This window comes from Lytechinus pictus, chromosome 17, assembly GCF_037042905.1.
Source record: "Lytechinus pictus isolate F3 Inbred chromosome 17, Lp3.0, whole genome shotgun sequence".
Classification (NCBI taxonomy): domain Eukaryota; kingdom Metazoa; phylum Echinodermata; class Echinoidea; order Temnopleuroida; family Toxopneustidae; genus Lytechinus; species Lytechinus pictus.
The window spans coordinates 1,609,990-1,626,802 of record NC_087261.1 but is presented as its reverse complement, the minus strand read 5'-3'; the positions used below and the strand labels follow the sequence as shown (position 1 = coordinate 1,626,802).

The following is a 16,813-nucleotide window of genomic DNA, read 5'->3' as shown; positions in this document are numbered from 1 at the left end:
ATTTAAAATTTCGAAGTGGCCGCCATAGACCTTAACTGTATTGTGTACAATGCGAACATGGGGACACTGATTTTCTTAGGAGTGAGCACCATCAGCAAAAAATAGTCTAAAAAAATGATTTCTAACAAGATATATAATTTATTATGTCAGGTAGGTGATAAATACTGTATTTTGAATTTCTTAATGACCGCTATATAGGCCCTAACAGTTTATGCACAATGCTAATGGGGACAAATATTTTTAGCAGAATTTTGCTTTGCCTGACTAAACGGTGATGCATGAGTGAAATACTGTCTGAAAACATAATTTCTATCGAAGTATATAATTCATTTAGGTGATAACTTCTGCAATTTAAAATTCAAAATAGCTGCCATATCCCACTTAGTGAAAGTTATTTGTCCCCATTCAAATTGTATATAACACGATAAGATGCTATGGCGGCCATTTTTCACCGTAATGACACAGTATATAATATGTACAAATCATGATTTCATAAAACATTTCCCTCATACAACAAATAACATGCAATTCATAGTCAAGAAAATCCAGACTTTGTCAAAATTATCTGTTCCAATTTACCATGTACAAAATACTTTTTAGAGGCTATGGCGGCTACTTTGAATTTCAAAGTACAGCATTTATCACCTACTTGGCTAATATATGATATATCTACTTAGAAATAATGTTTTCATTTAATATTTTACTCATACATCACAATTACATGCATTTTGAGGTTCTAACTCTTGTGAAAATTAGTTTCCGTATTCAATTGTTACATAAATCAGAAAGGCTCGTGGCTGCCATTTTGAATTTTGAAATAGAGTATCTATCACCTAAACGGCAGAAGAAATGCTACATTTCATAAAAATCATGTTTTCAGATAATGATTCACTCATACAGCAGAATTATATGCATTTCATAGTCAAGCAAATCAAATTTCTATAAATATTATCTATCCCCATTTACGTTGCACATAATACTGTTAGGGCCTAGGGCGGCCATTTTGAATTTCAAAATACAGCATTTATTTCATGCATGTGGCAAAAAATGATATCTGTTGCTAGAAAATACGTTTTCATACAAATCTTACTCCCGTAGATCACGATTACATGCATTTTTATGGTTCTTACTCTTGTGAAAATTAGTTTCACCACTACACAGGGCCTATGGCGGCCATTTTGAATTTCAAAATACAGCTCTTATAGGTCAGGTCCACCACAGGAAAATATTGATTTGAATTAAATAGATAAAAATCAAAGTAGGATAACGATGAAATTTTCATCAAAATTGGATGTAAAATAAGACAGTAATGGCATTTTAAAGTTTTCCTTATTTTTCACAAAACAGTGATATGCACATCTCAGTGACATGCAAATGAGACAGTTGATGGTGTCCCTCACTCATTATTTATTTTGTTTTTTTATTGTTTGAATTATACAATATTTCATTTTTTACAAATTTGACTTTATGGACCAATTTGACTGAACCATATAGTATTAAACAATGCTAATTCCATATGTTCAGGGAGGAATTATTGTTGTTTCACTTGACAATGAGGAGAAAATTAGAATATTTCATATTCCATAAAATACAAAAGAAATAGTGAGTGGAGGATGTCATCAGTCTCCTCATTTGCATACCGACCAGGATGTGCATATAACTGTTTCGTGAATTTAAGCAAAACCTTAAAATGCCATGACTTTCTTATTTCACATCCGATTTTGATGAAATTTTCAGTGTTTATGTTTGTTGGATTTTTCTCTTTTTATTCAAATAAACATTTTGTTGGGGTGGACTTGTCCTTTAAGTACCTACGTGGCAAAAAAAATTATATATTTTATTACAAATCATGGTGATAGACATTGTACCACTAATATCTCTCTTTTCATAGGCATTTCATAGTAAACCAAACTCAAAAGTTGTCAAAATCATTTGTCTCCTTTTCTATATTCCTCATAATATAAGGCGTCTATGGCAGCAACTTTGAATATGAAAATACAGTTTTTATCACATATATAGTATAAAAATGACATATTTTGTTAACCATCAGGTTCTTAGGCAGAGGTCTAGTCATAGATCACATCACATGCATTTAATAAGTGTTCTTTTTTATCCCCCCCCCCTTTATATTCTACATAAAATAGAGTATACAGGGGTCTCTGGCGGCCATTAAGAATATCAAGAATATAAACACGTTGTCAAAAATCTTGTTTACAAATGGTCATAGAGTAATCTACTCCTGCAACACAGTCAGTTTATACACACATTTTATTTGTGTGAGAATTTTCATGACTTCCATGTATAATTTGCATATTTTGGCGGTCGTATTGGATTTTGCCAATTTGCGGATAATGCTCAAGGTTACACGAGTGGCATCATTCAGATTCGGTATCGGTACCCACGATTTGATAAGAAACCAAAAAAAAAAAAACAACGCATAAATATAAGAGCAAGGCTGGGTCAATTTTTTATGGGGCCTAGCATGGACTTTAAAGATCTACTTCCCAAACCAACATGACTGGAATCTACACACCTACTTCCCAAACCAACATGAATGCAATGTACACACCTACTTCCCAAACCAACATGACTGCAATCTACACACCTACTTCCCAAACCAACATGAATGCAATTTGCCTTCTTACTTCCGAAACCAACATGACTGCAATCTACACACCTACTTCCCAAACCAACATGATTGCAATCTACACACCTACTTCCCAAACCAACATTACTGGAATCTGTGCACCTACTTCCCAAACCAACGTGATTGCAATCTACATACCAACTTCCCAAACCACATGACTGCAATCTACACACCTACTTCCCAAACCACCATGACTGCAATCTACACACCTACTTCCCAAACCAACGTGATTGCAATCTACATACCTACTTCCCAAACCAACATGATTGCAATCTGTGCACCTACTTCCCAAACCTACATGACTGCAATCTGTGCTCCTACTTTCCAAACCAACATGACTGGAATCTGTGTAATTACTTCCCAAACCAACATGACTGCAATCTACACACCTACTTCCCAAGTCAACATGAATGCAATCTGTGCACCCACTTCCCAAACCAACATGAATATAATATGTACACATACTTCCCAAAACCAACATGACTGCAATATACACACCTACTTACTAAACCAACATGACTGCAATCTGTGCATCTACTTCCCAAACCAACATGATTGCAATCTGTGCACCTAATCGCCATGGCAACATGAATGTAATCTTCCCTCCTACTTTCCAAAGCAACATGAATGCAATATGTGTACCCACTTCCCAAACCAACATGAATGCAATCTGCATGATCTGTATACCTACTTCCCAAACCAACATGACTGGAATCTGTGCACTTACTTCCAAAACCAACATGACTGTAATGTACACACCTACTTACCAAACCAATATGACTGCAATCTGTGCACCCACTTCCCAAACCAACATGAATATAATCTGTGCATCTACTTCCCAAAACCAACATGACTGCAATCTACACACCTACTTACCAAACCAACATGACTGCAATCTGTGCACCCACTTCCCAAACCAACATGAATATAATCTGTGCATCTACTTCCCAAAACCAACATGACTGCAATCTACACACCTACTTCCCAAACCAACATGATTGCAATCTGTGCACCTACTCCCCAAAGCTACATGAATGCAATCTGCCCTCCTACTTTCCAAATCAACATGAATGCAATCTGTGCACCCACTTCCCAAAGCAACATGAATGCAATCTGCATGATCTGTACACCTACTTCCCAAACCAACATGATTGAAATCTACACACCTACTTCCCAAACCAACATGAATGCAATCTGTAAACCTACTTCCCAAACCAACATGACTGCAATCTACACACCTACTTCCCAAACCAACATGATTGCAATATACACACCTACTTCCCAAACCAACATGAATGCAATCTGTAGACCTACTTCCCAAACCTACATGACTGCAATCTGTGCTCCTACTTCCCAAACCAACATGACTGGAATCTGTGCACTTACTTCCCAAACCAACATGACTGCAATCTACACACCTACTTCCCAAGTCAATATGAATGCAATCTGTGCACCCACTTCCCAAACCAACATGAATATAATCTGTGCATCTACTTCCAAAAACCAACATGACTGCAATCTGTGCACCTACTCCCCAAACCAACATGAATGCAATCTGTACACCTACTTCCCAAACCAACATGACTGCAATCTACACACCTACTTCCCAAACCAACATGATTGCAATCTACACACCTACTTCCCAAACCAACATGAATGCAATCTGTAGACCTACTTCCCAAACCTACATGACTGCAATCTGTGCTCCTACTTCCCAAACCAACATGACTGGAATCTGTGCACTTACTTCCCAAACCAACATGACTGCAATCTACACAACTACTTTCCAAGTCAATATGAATGCAATCTGTGCACCCACTTCCCAAACCAACATGAATCTGTGCATCTACTTTCAAAAACCAACATGACTGCAATCTACACACCTACTTCCCAAACCAACATGACTGCAATCTGTGCACCCACTTCCCAAACCAACATGAATATAATCTGTGCATCTACTTCCCAAAACCAACATGACTGCAATCTACACACCTACTTCCCAAACCAACATGATTGCAATCTGTGCACCTACTCCCCAAAGCTACATGAATGCAATCTGCCCTCCTACTTTCCAAATCAACATGAATGCAATCTGTGCACCCACTTCCCAAAGCAACATGAATGCAATCTGCATGATCTGTACACCTACTTCCCAAACCAACATGATTGAAATCTACACACCTACTTCCCAAACCAACATGAATGCAATCTGTACACCTACTTCCCAAACCAACATGACTGCAATCTACACACCTACTTCCCAGACCAACATGATTGCAATCTACACACCTACTTCCCAAACCAACATGAATGCAATCTGTAGACCTACTTCCCAAACCTACATGACTGCAATCTGTGCTCCTACTTCCCAAACCAACATGACTGGAATCTGTGCACTTACTTCCCAAACCAACATGACTGCAATCTACACAACTACTTTCCAAGTCAATATGAATGCAATCTGTGCACCCACTTCCCAAACCAACATGAATATAATCTGTGCATCTACTTCCAAAAACCAACATGACTGCAATCTACACACCTACTTCCCAAGTCAATATGACTGCAATCTGTGCACCCACTTCCCAAACCAACATGAATATAATCTGTGCATCTACTCCCCAAAACCAACATGACTGTAATGTACACACCTACTTACCAAACCAATATGACTGCAATCTGTGCACCCACTTCCCAAACCAACATGAATATAATCTGTGCATCTACTTCCCAAAACCAACATGACTGCAATCTACACACCTACTTACCAAACCAACATGACTGCAATCTGTGCACCCACTTCCCAAACCAACATGAATATAATCTGTGCATCTACTTCCCAAAACCAACATGACTGCAATCTACACACCTACTTCCCAAATCAACATGATTGCAATCTGTGTACCTACTCCCCAAAGCTACATGAATGCAATCTGCCCTCCTACTTTCCAAATCAACATGAATGCAATCTGTGCACCCACTTCCCAAAGCAACATGAATGCAATCTGCATGATCTGTACACCTACTTCCCAAACCAACATGATTGAAATCTACACACCTACTTCCCAAACCAACATGAATGCAATCTGTACACCTACTTCCCAAACCAACATGACTGCAATCTACACACCTACTTCCCAAACCAACATGATTGCAATCTACACACCTACTTCCCAAACCAACATGAATGCAATCTGTAGACCTACTTCCCAAACCTACATGACTGCAATCTGTGCTCCTACTTCCCAAACCAACATGACTGGAATCTGTGCACTTACTTCCCAAACCAACATGACTGCAATCAACACACCTGCTTCCCAAGTCAATATGAATGCAATATGTGCACCCACTTCCCAAACCAACATGAATATAATCTGTGCATCTACTTCCAAAAACCAACATGACTGCAATCTACACACCTACTTCCCAAACCAACATGACTGCAATCTGTGCACCTACTCCCCAAAGCTACATGAATGCAATCTGCCCTCCTACTTTCCAAATCAACATGAATGCAATCTGTACACCTACTACCCAAAACCAACATGATTGCAATCTACACACTTACTTACCAAATCAACATGACTGCAATCTGTGCACCCACATCCAAAACCAACATGAATGCAATCTGTACTTCCCAGAGGCGTCGATCCTGGGGGGGGGGGGGGGTGGGCAGGGGGAGGGGCCGGGTAAAAATCACAGAGGTAAAAATGGCACAGGTAATAATGGCACAGGTAAAAATAGCACAGGTAAAAATGGCACGGGTAAAAATGGAAGAGGTAAAAATGGCAGAGGTAATAATGGCAGAGGTAAAAATGGCAGAGAGGTAAAGATCATGACATGCTAAATCAGCAAGGAAAAGATATAGCATTTCCATTTAATATCAATCATACATGTAATTATTGACCTTGAATGGACTCCTATCGACAAAATGAGTATTATGAACTGATGAGATATTATTTCGAATTTTTTTCATCATTTTAGGTCAATACTTTATCGTTGATATGATCAAACTCAAACATTTTCATGCCAAAATTATTTCAATTAGTGAGTGATGAGAGGATTTATCTTGGTCAGTTCGTATAGTAGAACAGCACTTCATCACATACATACCAAACGAATTGTAATGTATACACAAATGTGCGCTACCATTAACACACTGAAATAGACGAGTTCGGGATTTCTTTGAACAACTTAATTGCTTAATTTGGATAACAGAAAATTAACAAAACGTTCTGTAATTAAAGTAATTTTTCATATTTCAACGCAGAATGGATCCGAATAGATATTGATATGATACGTATATAGTTTAATGTAAATGATAATAATAGTAATAGCAACTAGTGTTTATTTTTTCAGAGTAATGCCTCATTGCAGCTGGTCCAGGTGGATATCAGGTTCTTTAACTAGTTTCTATGGTAACGGGTACCGCATGAATTTTGAAATGTGTAGCGAATCAGGGATTTAAATACATATGTGTTTTTTAGGTACCATTCTATCGACCTGTTTTGAAGGGGAAATTCACCCTGACGAATGGTTTACTGTAAAAATATATTGGTGAAGGTTTGCGGAAAACCCACCAACGATTAAGAAAGTTATTAGAAGTTTGAGTTTTTGATCTGTGACGTCATATAGAAGTAACTACTCCGTATTTTATGCACCAAAATGTCTACTTTTCAATGTTTTAATCAGTGGTTCATGATTGCTAAAACAAATCTTTTAGGAGCGGATGTGAAATTGTTTGTATGTCAATATACTTAAGGTACAATTAAAACCATTTTCATTGTATTTTTAAATGACATTTCATCGATATTTTTTATCACACCATATACGGGGAAACTGCTGGCAAATAAAGTCCCCATTAACATGTAAAATTTTAGTAGCTTTTTAAATCTTTGATGGATTCCCTAAAACCCTCACCAATATCATTTTAATAAACTTTATGTCAGTGTGAGTTCCCTGTAATAAATTACGTACAATATTTCGAATCCAAAGTGTTCTTCAAATTTGAATATAAGAAGAGCGATTTGACATGAGAAGGTCGTGCATGTAAGTCCAGGAAAAAAAAAGAGAAATACCAACTCAAGTGTTATCAATTTCACCTCTGCCATTTTTACCTCTGCCATGTTTACACCGAGCCGCAGAGGGGGGGGGGGGGGGGCGAATGAAAATATGGGGTGGGGGGCAAACATCGTTTTGCCCCCCCCCCCCCAATCTGAAAAATGGATCGACGCCCCTCCTACTTCCCAAACCAACATGACTGCAATCTACACACCTACTTCCCAAACCAACATGAATGCAATCTCTGCACCCACTTCCCAAACCAACATGAATGCAATCTCTGCACCTACTTCCCAAACCAACATGAATGCAATCTCTGTACCCACTTCCCAAACCAACATGACTGCAATCTACACACCTACTTCCCAAACCAATATGACTGCAATCTACACACCTACTTCCCAAACCAACATGAATGCAATCTCTGCACCTACTTCCAAAACCAACATGACTGCAATCTACACACCTACTTCCCAAACCAACATGAATGCAATCTCTGCACCTACTTCCCAAACCAACATGACTGCAATCTACACACCTACTTCCCAAACCAACATGAATGCAATATCTGCACCCACTTCCCAAACCAACATGAATGCAATCTCTGCACCTACTTCCCAAACCAACATGATTGCAATCTACACACCTACTTCCCAAACCAATATGACTGCAATCTACACACCTACTTCCCAAACCAACATGAATGCAATCTCTGCACCTACTTCCCAAACCAACATGACTGCAATCTACACACCTACTTCCCAAACCAACATGAATGCAATCTCTGCACCCACTTCCCAAACCAACATGAATACAATCTCTGCACCTACTTCCCAAACCAATATGACTGCAATCTACACACCTACTTCCCAAACCAACATGACTGCAATCTCTGCACCTACTTCCCAAACCAACATGACTGCAATCTACACACCTACTTCCCAAACCAACATGAATGCAATTTCTGCACCTACTTCCCAAACCAACATGACTGCAATCTACACACCTACTTCCCAAACCAACATGAATGCAATCTACACACCTACTTCCCAAACCAACATGACTGCAATCTACACACCTACTTCCCAAACCAACAAGAATGCAATCTCTGCACCTACTTCCCAAACCAACATGACTGCAATCTACACACCTACTTCCCAAACCAACATGACTGCAATCTACACATTTGCTTTCCAAACCAACTTGACTGTAATGTTCACACCTACTTCCCAAACCAACGTGATTGAAATCTGCGCATCTGTTTTTAAAAACCAACATGAATGCAACCTGCGCTTCTACTTCCCAAAGCAACATGACTGCAATCTGTGTATCTACTTTCCAAACCAACTTGACTGCAATAAGCACATTTTCTTTAGTTTCCAAACCAACTTGACCGTAATCTTCACATCTGGTTCTCAAAACCAACATAACTGTAATCAGCACATCTTCAACGTGACTGCAAACTGTGCATACCAAAGCAACTTGATTTAACCTGCGCGCCTACATCATGTACATCCTAAAGCAAATTTCACTTTACATAAAACTCAGAACGGGCTACTTGATGGTGAGGCACTGTGCTTCTGCAACATGAAATAATCTTCGATATGCGGTGGTATTATCTTTTTATATTTTACCTCATCAGAGCTATTCATTCACACTAAGATATACAAAATACATTTAACATCCAACATAATATAAACATGATAAACAAAGATGATAAAGAAGGAAAGCCCTTCAGATAATGATCTCGAAAATTTCTCGGTAAAAGTTTAAAAGCGTTTGATAAAGTATCCGATATATTATCCATAAATAATTCATCTTTAAAGACATTCCATATATCGAAAAACTACTGTGTAAGTTCTCTTGAAAATAATTTACCATGTACATTTTATAACTTGAATATTGGGCGTATGCCGAAATTGAATTGAATTCACAGATTTGATATCTATACCCATTGCCAATTCTTTTTTAGTTAGTGACAATGTGGGTTTACATGAAATTCTAGTGAATTTAGTAATTTACCAATACGTACCCAGAATAATTTCACTCTGGGGAATTCCTAGATAACATGAACAAATTGTTTTACAGTCAGTGCAAAAAAAAAAAGATAATTGTCCATCGGCATAGATTGTACCTGAAGGGAAGTGGTATATTACAAGGATTTAAGTAACGAACCCATCATTCACATGTTAACAGTACTATAAATGATAATATAGTGTTACCAACATCGCAACCTTCGTGATTTCGCAATTCACAAATGCGTTATTAATAATGAAAACATAATCATGCAAACAAATGATATATAAAACTAAATTGAAATGTGACACTTAATTGGATGGGCAATTTTATAGATTCTCTTCACGTTCGCCATAATCACTGGACTCCTTAAAAGATCGGAGTCTAAGGCCAGATTATATGGACTCTATATGAGTAGAGAAATTAAAATGTTAAACGACTTTTACGCATTTATTTTTTGGTGTTCTCTTCCCTTAAAGGCAGGTATGGGTATGGCTAAGACCAAATCACTCTTCTGTGCAATCCTTCTATTTGCCGTTTGTGGATACGTTCAACTGATTTTAATGGTGATGCGAGTTGATCTAAAGTCCGGTGAGGACATTTTGAAACAGAAGTTTAATAGGGCAAGACAACTAGCCGTTTTCCCAAAACAAAACGCGTTGGACAACACTAACCTGACAAAAGTTGGACCAGATTCCCAGCATACCAAGAACACTAATTCGATCGGGAAAATGTCTCAAGCAGTTGTTGACTGTCCTCGTAAGGTCCATCTCTGGGCTACTAGAGCAGGTGAGCTGGGATATTCGAGGGGTGTCTATGATGTAAAATGTCCCGGAAGTACTTGCGATGTACAATTGACCGTTGATATATCCTTCGACACGATGCAGAAGAATGAGGCACTTGTCTTGTTCCATTGGACACGGTGGGACTGGGATGCGATGCATAGTCATAGACCAAAGGGCCAGAAGTGGGTGTTTTACACTCTTGAGAGTCCACGTCATACAATGCATCACGTGATTCCCCCTCAACAGTATTACAACAATTCCTACGACTACATTATGACGTATCGGTACGATTCCGACTTCCGGGCCGACTATGGGCAGTACATTGCCGGTAAACCTGAGATTAGTGCCAATGACACCAGAAATTGGGCCAAGGATCGCTCGAGGCTTGTCGTCTGGATGGCATCCAACTGCAGAGGCACATCCTGGCCAAGAATGGATTTCGTGAAGAGGCTTGGAAGGCAAGATGAACTATGTATTATTCCTACAGTATTTGTTATTATATTATTATACATGATATTGTTGTTGTGGGTGTTAAGTGTCATTGAGTCGTCATCGACTCCCGGTGACCCCACGTACAACCTTTCTCCATATTGTTCTATCTAGGGCAAGCATGCTCAGTATACTCTCAAAGATTTTCCAGTTTATTTAGTAATTCTTTTCAGTCATCTTTTCCTCTGTCTTCCTCTTCTCCTTCCGCCTTCTACCTTCCCAAGCATGACGTCATTGACGTCCATTGTTTTATGAATGATTAAGTAAGTTCTATTAAGCGAAGTGAAAAGGATGATATATGTTGGGATAGTATTCACATTTGAGCATACACAATAGTAAACACAAACTCATATGTAATTTTTTTTTTCTTTCATGAATCGCCTTTTATTAATTAACAGATGAGGGAGTCGGGTTCCCAAAATACATATCATTGATGAAAAAATAACGCAGGAGTAAAAAAGAACGCAAAACGTTCCAAAAGAAATTAATCAAACTTTACAAGGGCACTGCACAAATATTACTCAGCAAAGAAAGGATAAAGTCTCTCAAATCAATTGGTTTCCGAATCCAAAGTCACAATAGGGCAAAATAAAGATCAATGAAAATGAGATGGAATTAAACAAACTTCTCAGTTTATTAGACATATCCTTCATGGGCATGTTTAATGATTGGTTCAAGCACAAAGAAGCTACATGGAATTAACATCGGTGTGTGTCTCATTCAACGACACACAGATAACACCGTGTTCAGACTTTCCACCGGTTACCGGGCCTTCATTCTGGGATCTGTGTGTGGCTGTGTGATATTTCCAGTCATTTGAAATATTGGTTTTGACTTCCTGTGATCAAGCCAATCACTGTACACGACATTTGTGATAAAGTGGAAAGTTTGTTTAATCCCATCTCATTTTCATTAGTTTTTCTTTTGCCATTTTGTGACTTTGGATTCTGAAACCAATAGATGAGAGGGGGAAGGGCCGCTCTGTGATTGAACTAATCTCTGAATTAGTGACATGTGCTTAGTAAAGATTAGTCAAGATTATTGAAGCTAGCCTTAGTAAAAAGAAAATTTTCATTTTGACTGAGTAGAATTTGCCTTTTATTTTCCCATTTAGATACGTTCCTGTAGACATGTATGGCAGGTGCGGCAACCAATCCTGCAGAGCTGGCACTGAAGACTGCGAGAGGAAACTGAAACAACACAAGTTCCTTTTAGCCCTGGAGAATAGCGAATGCACTGATTATATCACAGAAAAGTTCTGGATTCAAGCCCTATTTAAAGAAATTGTACCCATCGTGTTTGGACCTCCGAGGAGTGACTACGAAAAAGTAGCGCCTCCGAATTCCTTCATTCACATCCAAGATTTTAACACGACGAGGGAATTAGGGGAGTATCTAAAAAGGGTCGATAGTGACGACGCCCTCTACAATAAATACTTTGAATGGAAGAAAAAAGGGTCTTTGAAGCCTTATGGGGGACCGACGAAAAATATTATGTGCTACCTTGGTGATCGTTTAGAAGCTGACGCAAAACGGGTTCGGAATGGAACCTACAAACCTCCTAAACAAAAGGATTGGAAAGTATGGTGGATAGACTCGTGTAAAAAGAAAGGGAAAATACCGGACTAAGTGCAATGCCTACTCATGCAGTTTCATCTTACTGTAGGATAGTCCAGATAATAGATAAATACTAAAAATGGTTTTCATGATTTCATTTTAGACCAAAAAGCGGTCAGTCGTGGATAACTGTGATTGAGAGCTGGGAGTGGAAGATTTAAAGATTTAAGTGAGTCTTACTAAACTCCAAGTTGCGTGCTTTATGGAAGCCATCACCGCACTGGTCCAGTTTGACCAATGCGGTGGTGCCTTTTATAACGCACGCAACTTGGAATTCAAGTGCGACTGTGCACACTTAAATCTTTGTTACACACCCCATAAACGTTTATGTTATCTACAAATATTTTCTCTCGTTTTGGCTTACACATGCATTCTTGATTGATTTTCTGTTTAGCAAGATTCTTGTCAGGAATCGGTCCCATTTCCTCAATAGGGAGTTTTGGCTCAACGACATATGGAAGATTCAGGAACAGAGTCAGTTATTGTCAAATACCCGTTATGACAAACAATCTTTGTAAAAAAAAAAAACCGTAGTAAATCTAATAAAAACAGGAGTTTAGTCCTTGATTCTGGATAAACGACATATTTGCATTTTTTCATCATTTCTGAAACTAGGACAAAACTGCTATTCCGGTTCACCAATTTGCGCTAAGGTATTCTTACTTGGTTTTGTTTTTACAATACATTTACTATGATATTGTGTCCTCTGTTTATCGCTCAGGTAAAACTCCCATATATCCTGCCGTACGAACGCAATGACTAGTAGCCTAAATCTTAGAAGACAACCAATGGTTCAGTGACCATACATTTAGTATGTATCGTCGGATGGAATAAGGGGTTTTCGATTTCCCGACGCCTGTCTTGACAATGCCGGTCAAATAACAATGAACAGCTAGGAGGTCTTTGTCGAATATTAATGAACCAGACCAGCAGTTCCGTCCTACGTTTCGGAGCTGAATTGAAAACATGTCGTTTGTCCAGAGTCCAGGACGAAACTGCCGTTTTGATTCACCAATTTTCGACGAAGACTTCTTTGTAGTCATGAAGGGCAATTGTGGCAATACATGTTCTTAAATACGTCGTACTTCGTGAAAGCAAGAATTCCCTAGTGTTGCGAATAACTTGTTATCAGACTTAGGGACGAGAACGTACAACCGTTGATAAAATGAAAAAAAGTAATACGATTTGGTCAGGGATTTTTGTTTTGTATTGTATTGTTTTGTTTGTTGTTAGGTTTTACAAATATGGGAGCCATTATCGCTACATACACAGCCCCTCTTTCTTAAAAAAAAATCATTTAATCAAGTATTATACGATTTTGACTTAAATTCCACTATAAAAAATATAGAAGAAGGGCATGAAATGATGTACTGGATGGTTCATCCACCGCGCATATAAAAATCATATATTGTTAGAGAAAATTGCACCTTTAGGAATCTCTATCGCATGATATATGGAGAACCTGCTCGTCTTTGACGTCACAAAATCAAACATTTAAAAATCCCAAGCTGTGCTATTCTTTGGCGGATTTCCTTCACCGACACCAATTTTCTAAATTGGTTGTGTTGTTATTAAAACCAACTTCTGGTAGCTACTCCGTTTTACCTCGTGTGAACTTTTCCGTTTGGGTGTGAGGGAGCATGTGTACCTTGATTATTATTGTCATATGTGGGACGTTTCATCAATATGATGTCCTTTGACTAGTCAGATCAGCCACTACACTGAGTAATCTGCTGACATGAGTAATCTGCTGACAGTATATTGGCTTATCCCTAATTCTCACTATGATATTGTAACTGTAACTTATGTTATTGTTATAGCTTATGTGAAATTATTGGATGATTACGTAATCATGCATTTGTTTTTGTATCGATATGATTTTAAAAACATCCTGTCTTTCAATGTATGATCATTTGTATACAGTGTAATTTGTTATGTTGCTTTGTTTTAAATAAAATCCTCTAATTGGAGCCCTCCCCAAAAAAAGATATTGTAACTGTCAGATAATTACAACTTTTATGGAATTGTGCCTGGGCATTTCCTGATATGGGCAGTAGTTCGTAAGATCTTTTTTGTTTTCTCTATAAATTATTTATCTAAACGTTATGTATGCATTTTGCAGTTTTTTGTTGTTTTATTTAAGATTCCCATATATTAAAATGAATTATATATCAATTCGACATTATAGTGCTTGTTTCAATTAGTTAATTTCAATCTACATACTAAAAACAAACTCCTCAATTTTGAAGAAATGCTTTATCAGACTCCTTTTAGAGGCACTTAACACACTCGATTCTTGTCAAAATTAATAAGAATTTATAGTACCATTGTCAACACGTTGAATAATTCGACAAAAATAATGTTCTTTTAAGGCAAATTTTATTGAATAAGTGTCCGCCTTGCAAGACATCTCCCCAAATGTGTGAATATAATCTTTATAGTCAAACCTTTTGAGGAGTTAAAGGAAAATTCCACCAAAACAAAAAGTTTATTTGAATAAAAAGATAAAAATCCAACAAACATAACACTGAAAATGTCATCAAAATCGGATGTAAAATAAGAAAGTTATGACATTTTGAAATTTCGCTTACTTTCACAAAACAGTTATATGTACATCCTGGTCAGTATGCAAATGAAGAGACTGATGACACCTCCATTCACTATTTCTTTTGTATTTTATTATATGAAATATGAACTATTCTATTTTTCTTCTCGTTGTCAAGTGGAACAACAATAATTCCTCCCTGACCATGTGGAATTAGCATTGTTTAATACTATATGATTCAGTCAAGTTGGTCCATACTGTCAAATTTGTAAAAAATAAATATTGTATAATTCAAAAAAATAAAGAACAGAAGAAATAGTGAATGAGGGGCATCATCGACTGTCTCATTTACATGTCACTGAGTTGTGTGTATCACTGTTTTTTGAAAAATAAGCGAAACTTTAAAATGTCATAACTTTCTTATTTTACATCCGATTTTGATGAAATTTTCAGCGTTATGCTAGTTTGATTTTTCTCTATTTATTCAAATCAATATTTTTCTGTGGTGGACTTGACCTTCAAGTAGGTATATAGACGGATTCTATATACCTCTTGCTTCTTGTTCAACCCGCGCTTTGTATGAATTGAGCGACCACTTTTTTCATTTTCAAAACTATAAATGCCACAATACATGTATCAGCACATAGTCGACTTAATATTTGAGTGAACACAAATGAATGTTCAACACAGAATTTACCTTTGAAATTGAAAATAGTTACACCATCGGGAGTTCGATTTCTCAGCATTAATTCCTAAGATATACCATATTTCCTGAATATTGAAATAGACAGAGATGTATTTTGAGGGATAATGAGATTCCTGAACCAACGCAAAATGGATATCTTTCGACATGATGGATAAAGTAAATAATTCCCTTCAGTGGTTTCCTCATTAATCTCAAATAACTAATACAAGATCATGAAATTGCTAGCTTTGTTTGTCAATTAGATAAATACATGTGGTCAAATCATTCTGAGTGTTTCGGTTTTGCTTTGAAAACCAAATCTAGTCATCCGAAAAAGGGTAGTTTAGTTATTTTTATTGACTTACAAGTGGATCAATAATGAATGCACCAGTTCCTTTAGAATTACTGGGATAGAAAGCACCCACGTGACCATTTATTATTACTACATGACGTCATGAATAATGATAGCTATTTGATTCGTGTCCAGCTCGGAGCTCGAGTTGAATAACCAAGAGTTGCAGTGGGTTGTCCTTGCCAGTTCAGTGTCTGATACAGTTCCTGCTAGGTCGAAAGGTGAATGGCATATCGGATCTGTTCAAAGTATAGCCATTGATAGGTAACGAAGCTAAAATGGAGGACATTAAGGATTCACCTGTTATCATCAAACGATCACGCTATCAGAGTTCCTTGTTGATATGTATTATGGTTAGTGTGGGAATATGTGCAGCAATCGTTCCAAACTTACCGTTCGAAAAGAAGACAGAAGATGACTATCGCGGCGATCTAACCTACTTAATAACAAGAGTCTTCCTTACAATTGTCACTTTAGTCTTCGAAACATTCGTTTGGTATGTAGTTCGAAATAGAGACAATTTTCATAAGTCAGAGACTATATTTTGGCCGCTAAGATGCAAGCACTGCGCTGAGGCAGTTGGTTTCCAACCCCGCACGTTGAATAATAACGGTAAT

General features: G+C 37.6%; 4 protein-coding genes across 4 annotated transcripts; all 4 read left to right on the top strand.

Annotated features, from left to right (window-relative positions):
- The first annotated feature begins 3,605 nt into the window (after positions 1 to 3,605).
- LOC135157214 (cysteine-rich, acidic integral membrane protein-like) lies at positions 3,606 to 4,316 on the top strand. Its single transcript, XM_064112142.1, has one exon. It carries the CDS (start codon positions 3,606 to 3,608, stop codon positions 4,314 to 4,316), a length of 711 nt encoding a protein of 236 aa, XP_063968212.1.
- A 304-nt stretch (positions 4,317 to 4,620) lies between these two features.
- On the top strand, positions 4,621 to 5,283 carry LOC135157213 (uncharacterized). Its single transcript, XM_064112141.1, has one exon. The coding sequence runs from the start codon at positions 4,621 to 4,623 to the stop codon at positions 5,281 to 5,283; it is 663 nt and encodes a 220-aa protein (XP_063968211.1).
- A 214-nt stretch (positions 5,284 to 5,497) lies between these two features.
- On the top strand, positions 5,498 to 13,738 carry LOC135157212 (uncharacterized). Its single transcript, XM_064112139.1, has 2 exons — positions 5,498 to 5,968; positions 13,483 to 13,738. The coding sequence occupies exons 1-2, from the start codon at positions 5,498 to 5,500 to the stop codon at positions 13,651 to 13,653; spliced, it is 642 nt and encodes a 213-aa protein (XP_063968209.1). The 3' UTR covers positions 13,654 to 13,738.
- Positions 10,208 to 14,800, top strand: LOC135157310 (glycoprotein 3-alpha-L-fucosyltransferase A-like). Its single transcript, XM_064112464.1, has 2 exons — positions 10,208 to 10,967; positions 12,113 to 14,800. The coding sequence occupies exons 1-2, from the start codon at positions 10,210 to 10,212 to the stop codon at positions 12,624 to 12,626; spliced, it is 1,272 nt and encodes a 423-aa protein (XP_063968534.1). The 5' UTR covers positions 10,208 to 10,209; the 3' UTR covers positions 12,627 to 14,800.
- Positions 14,801 to 16,813: the final 2,013 nt, after the last annotated feature.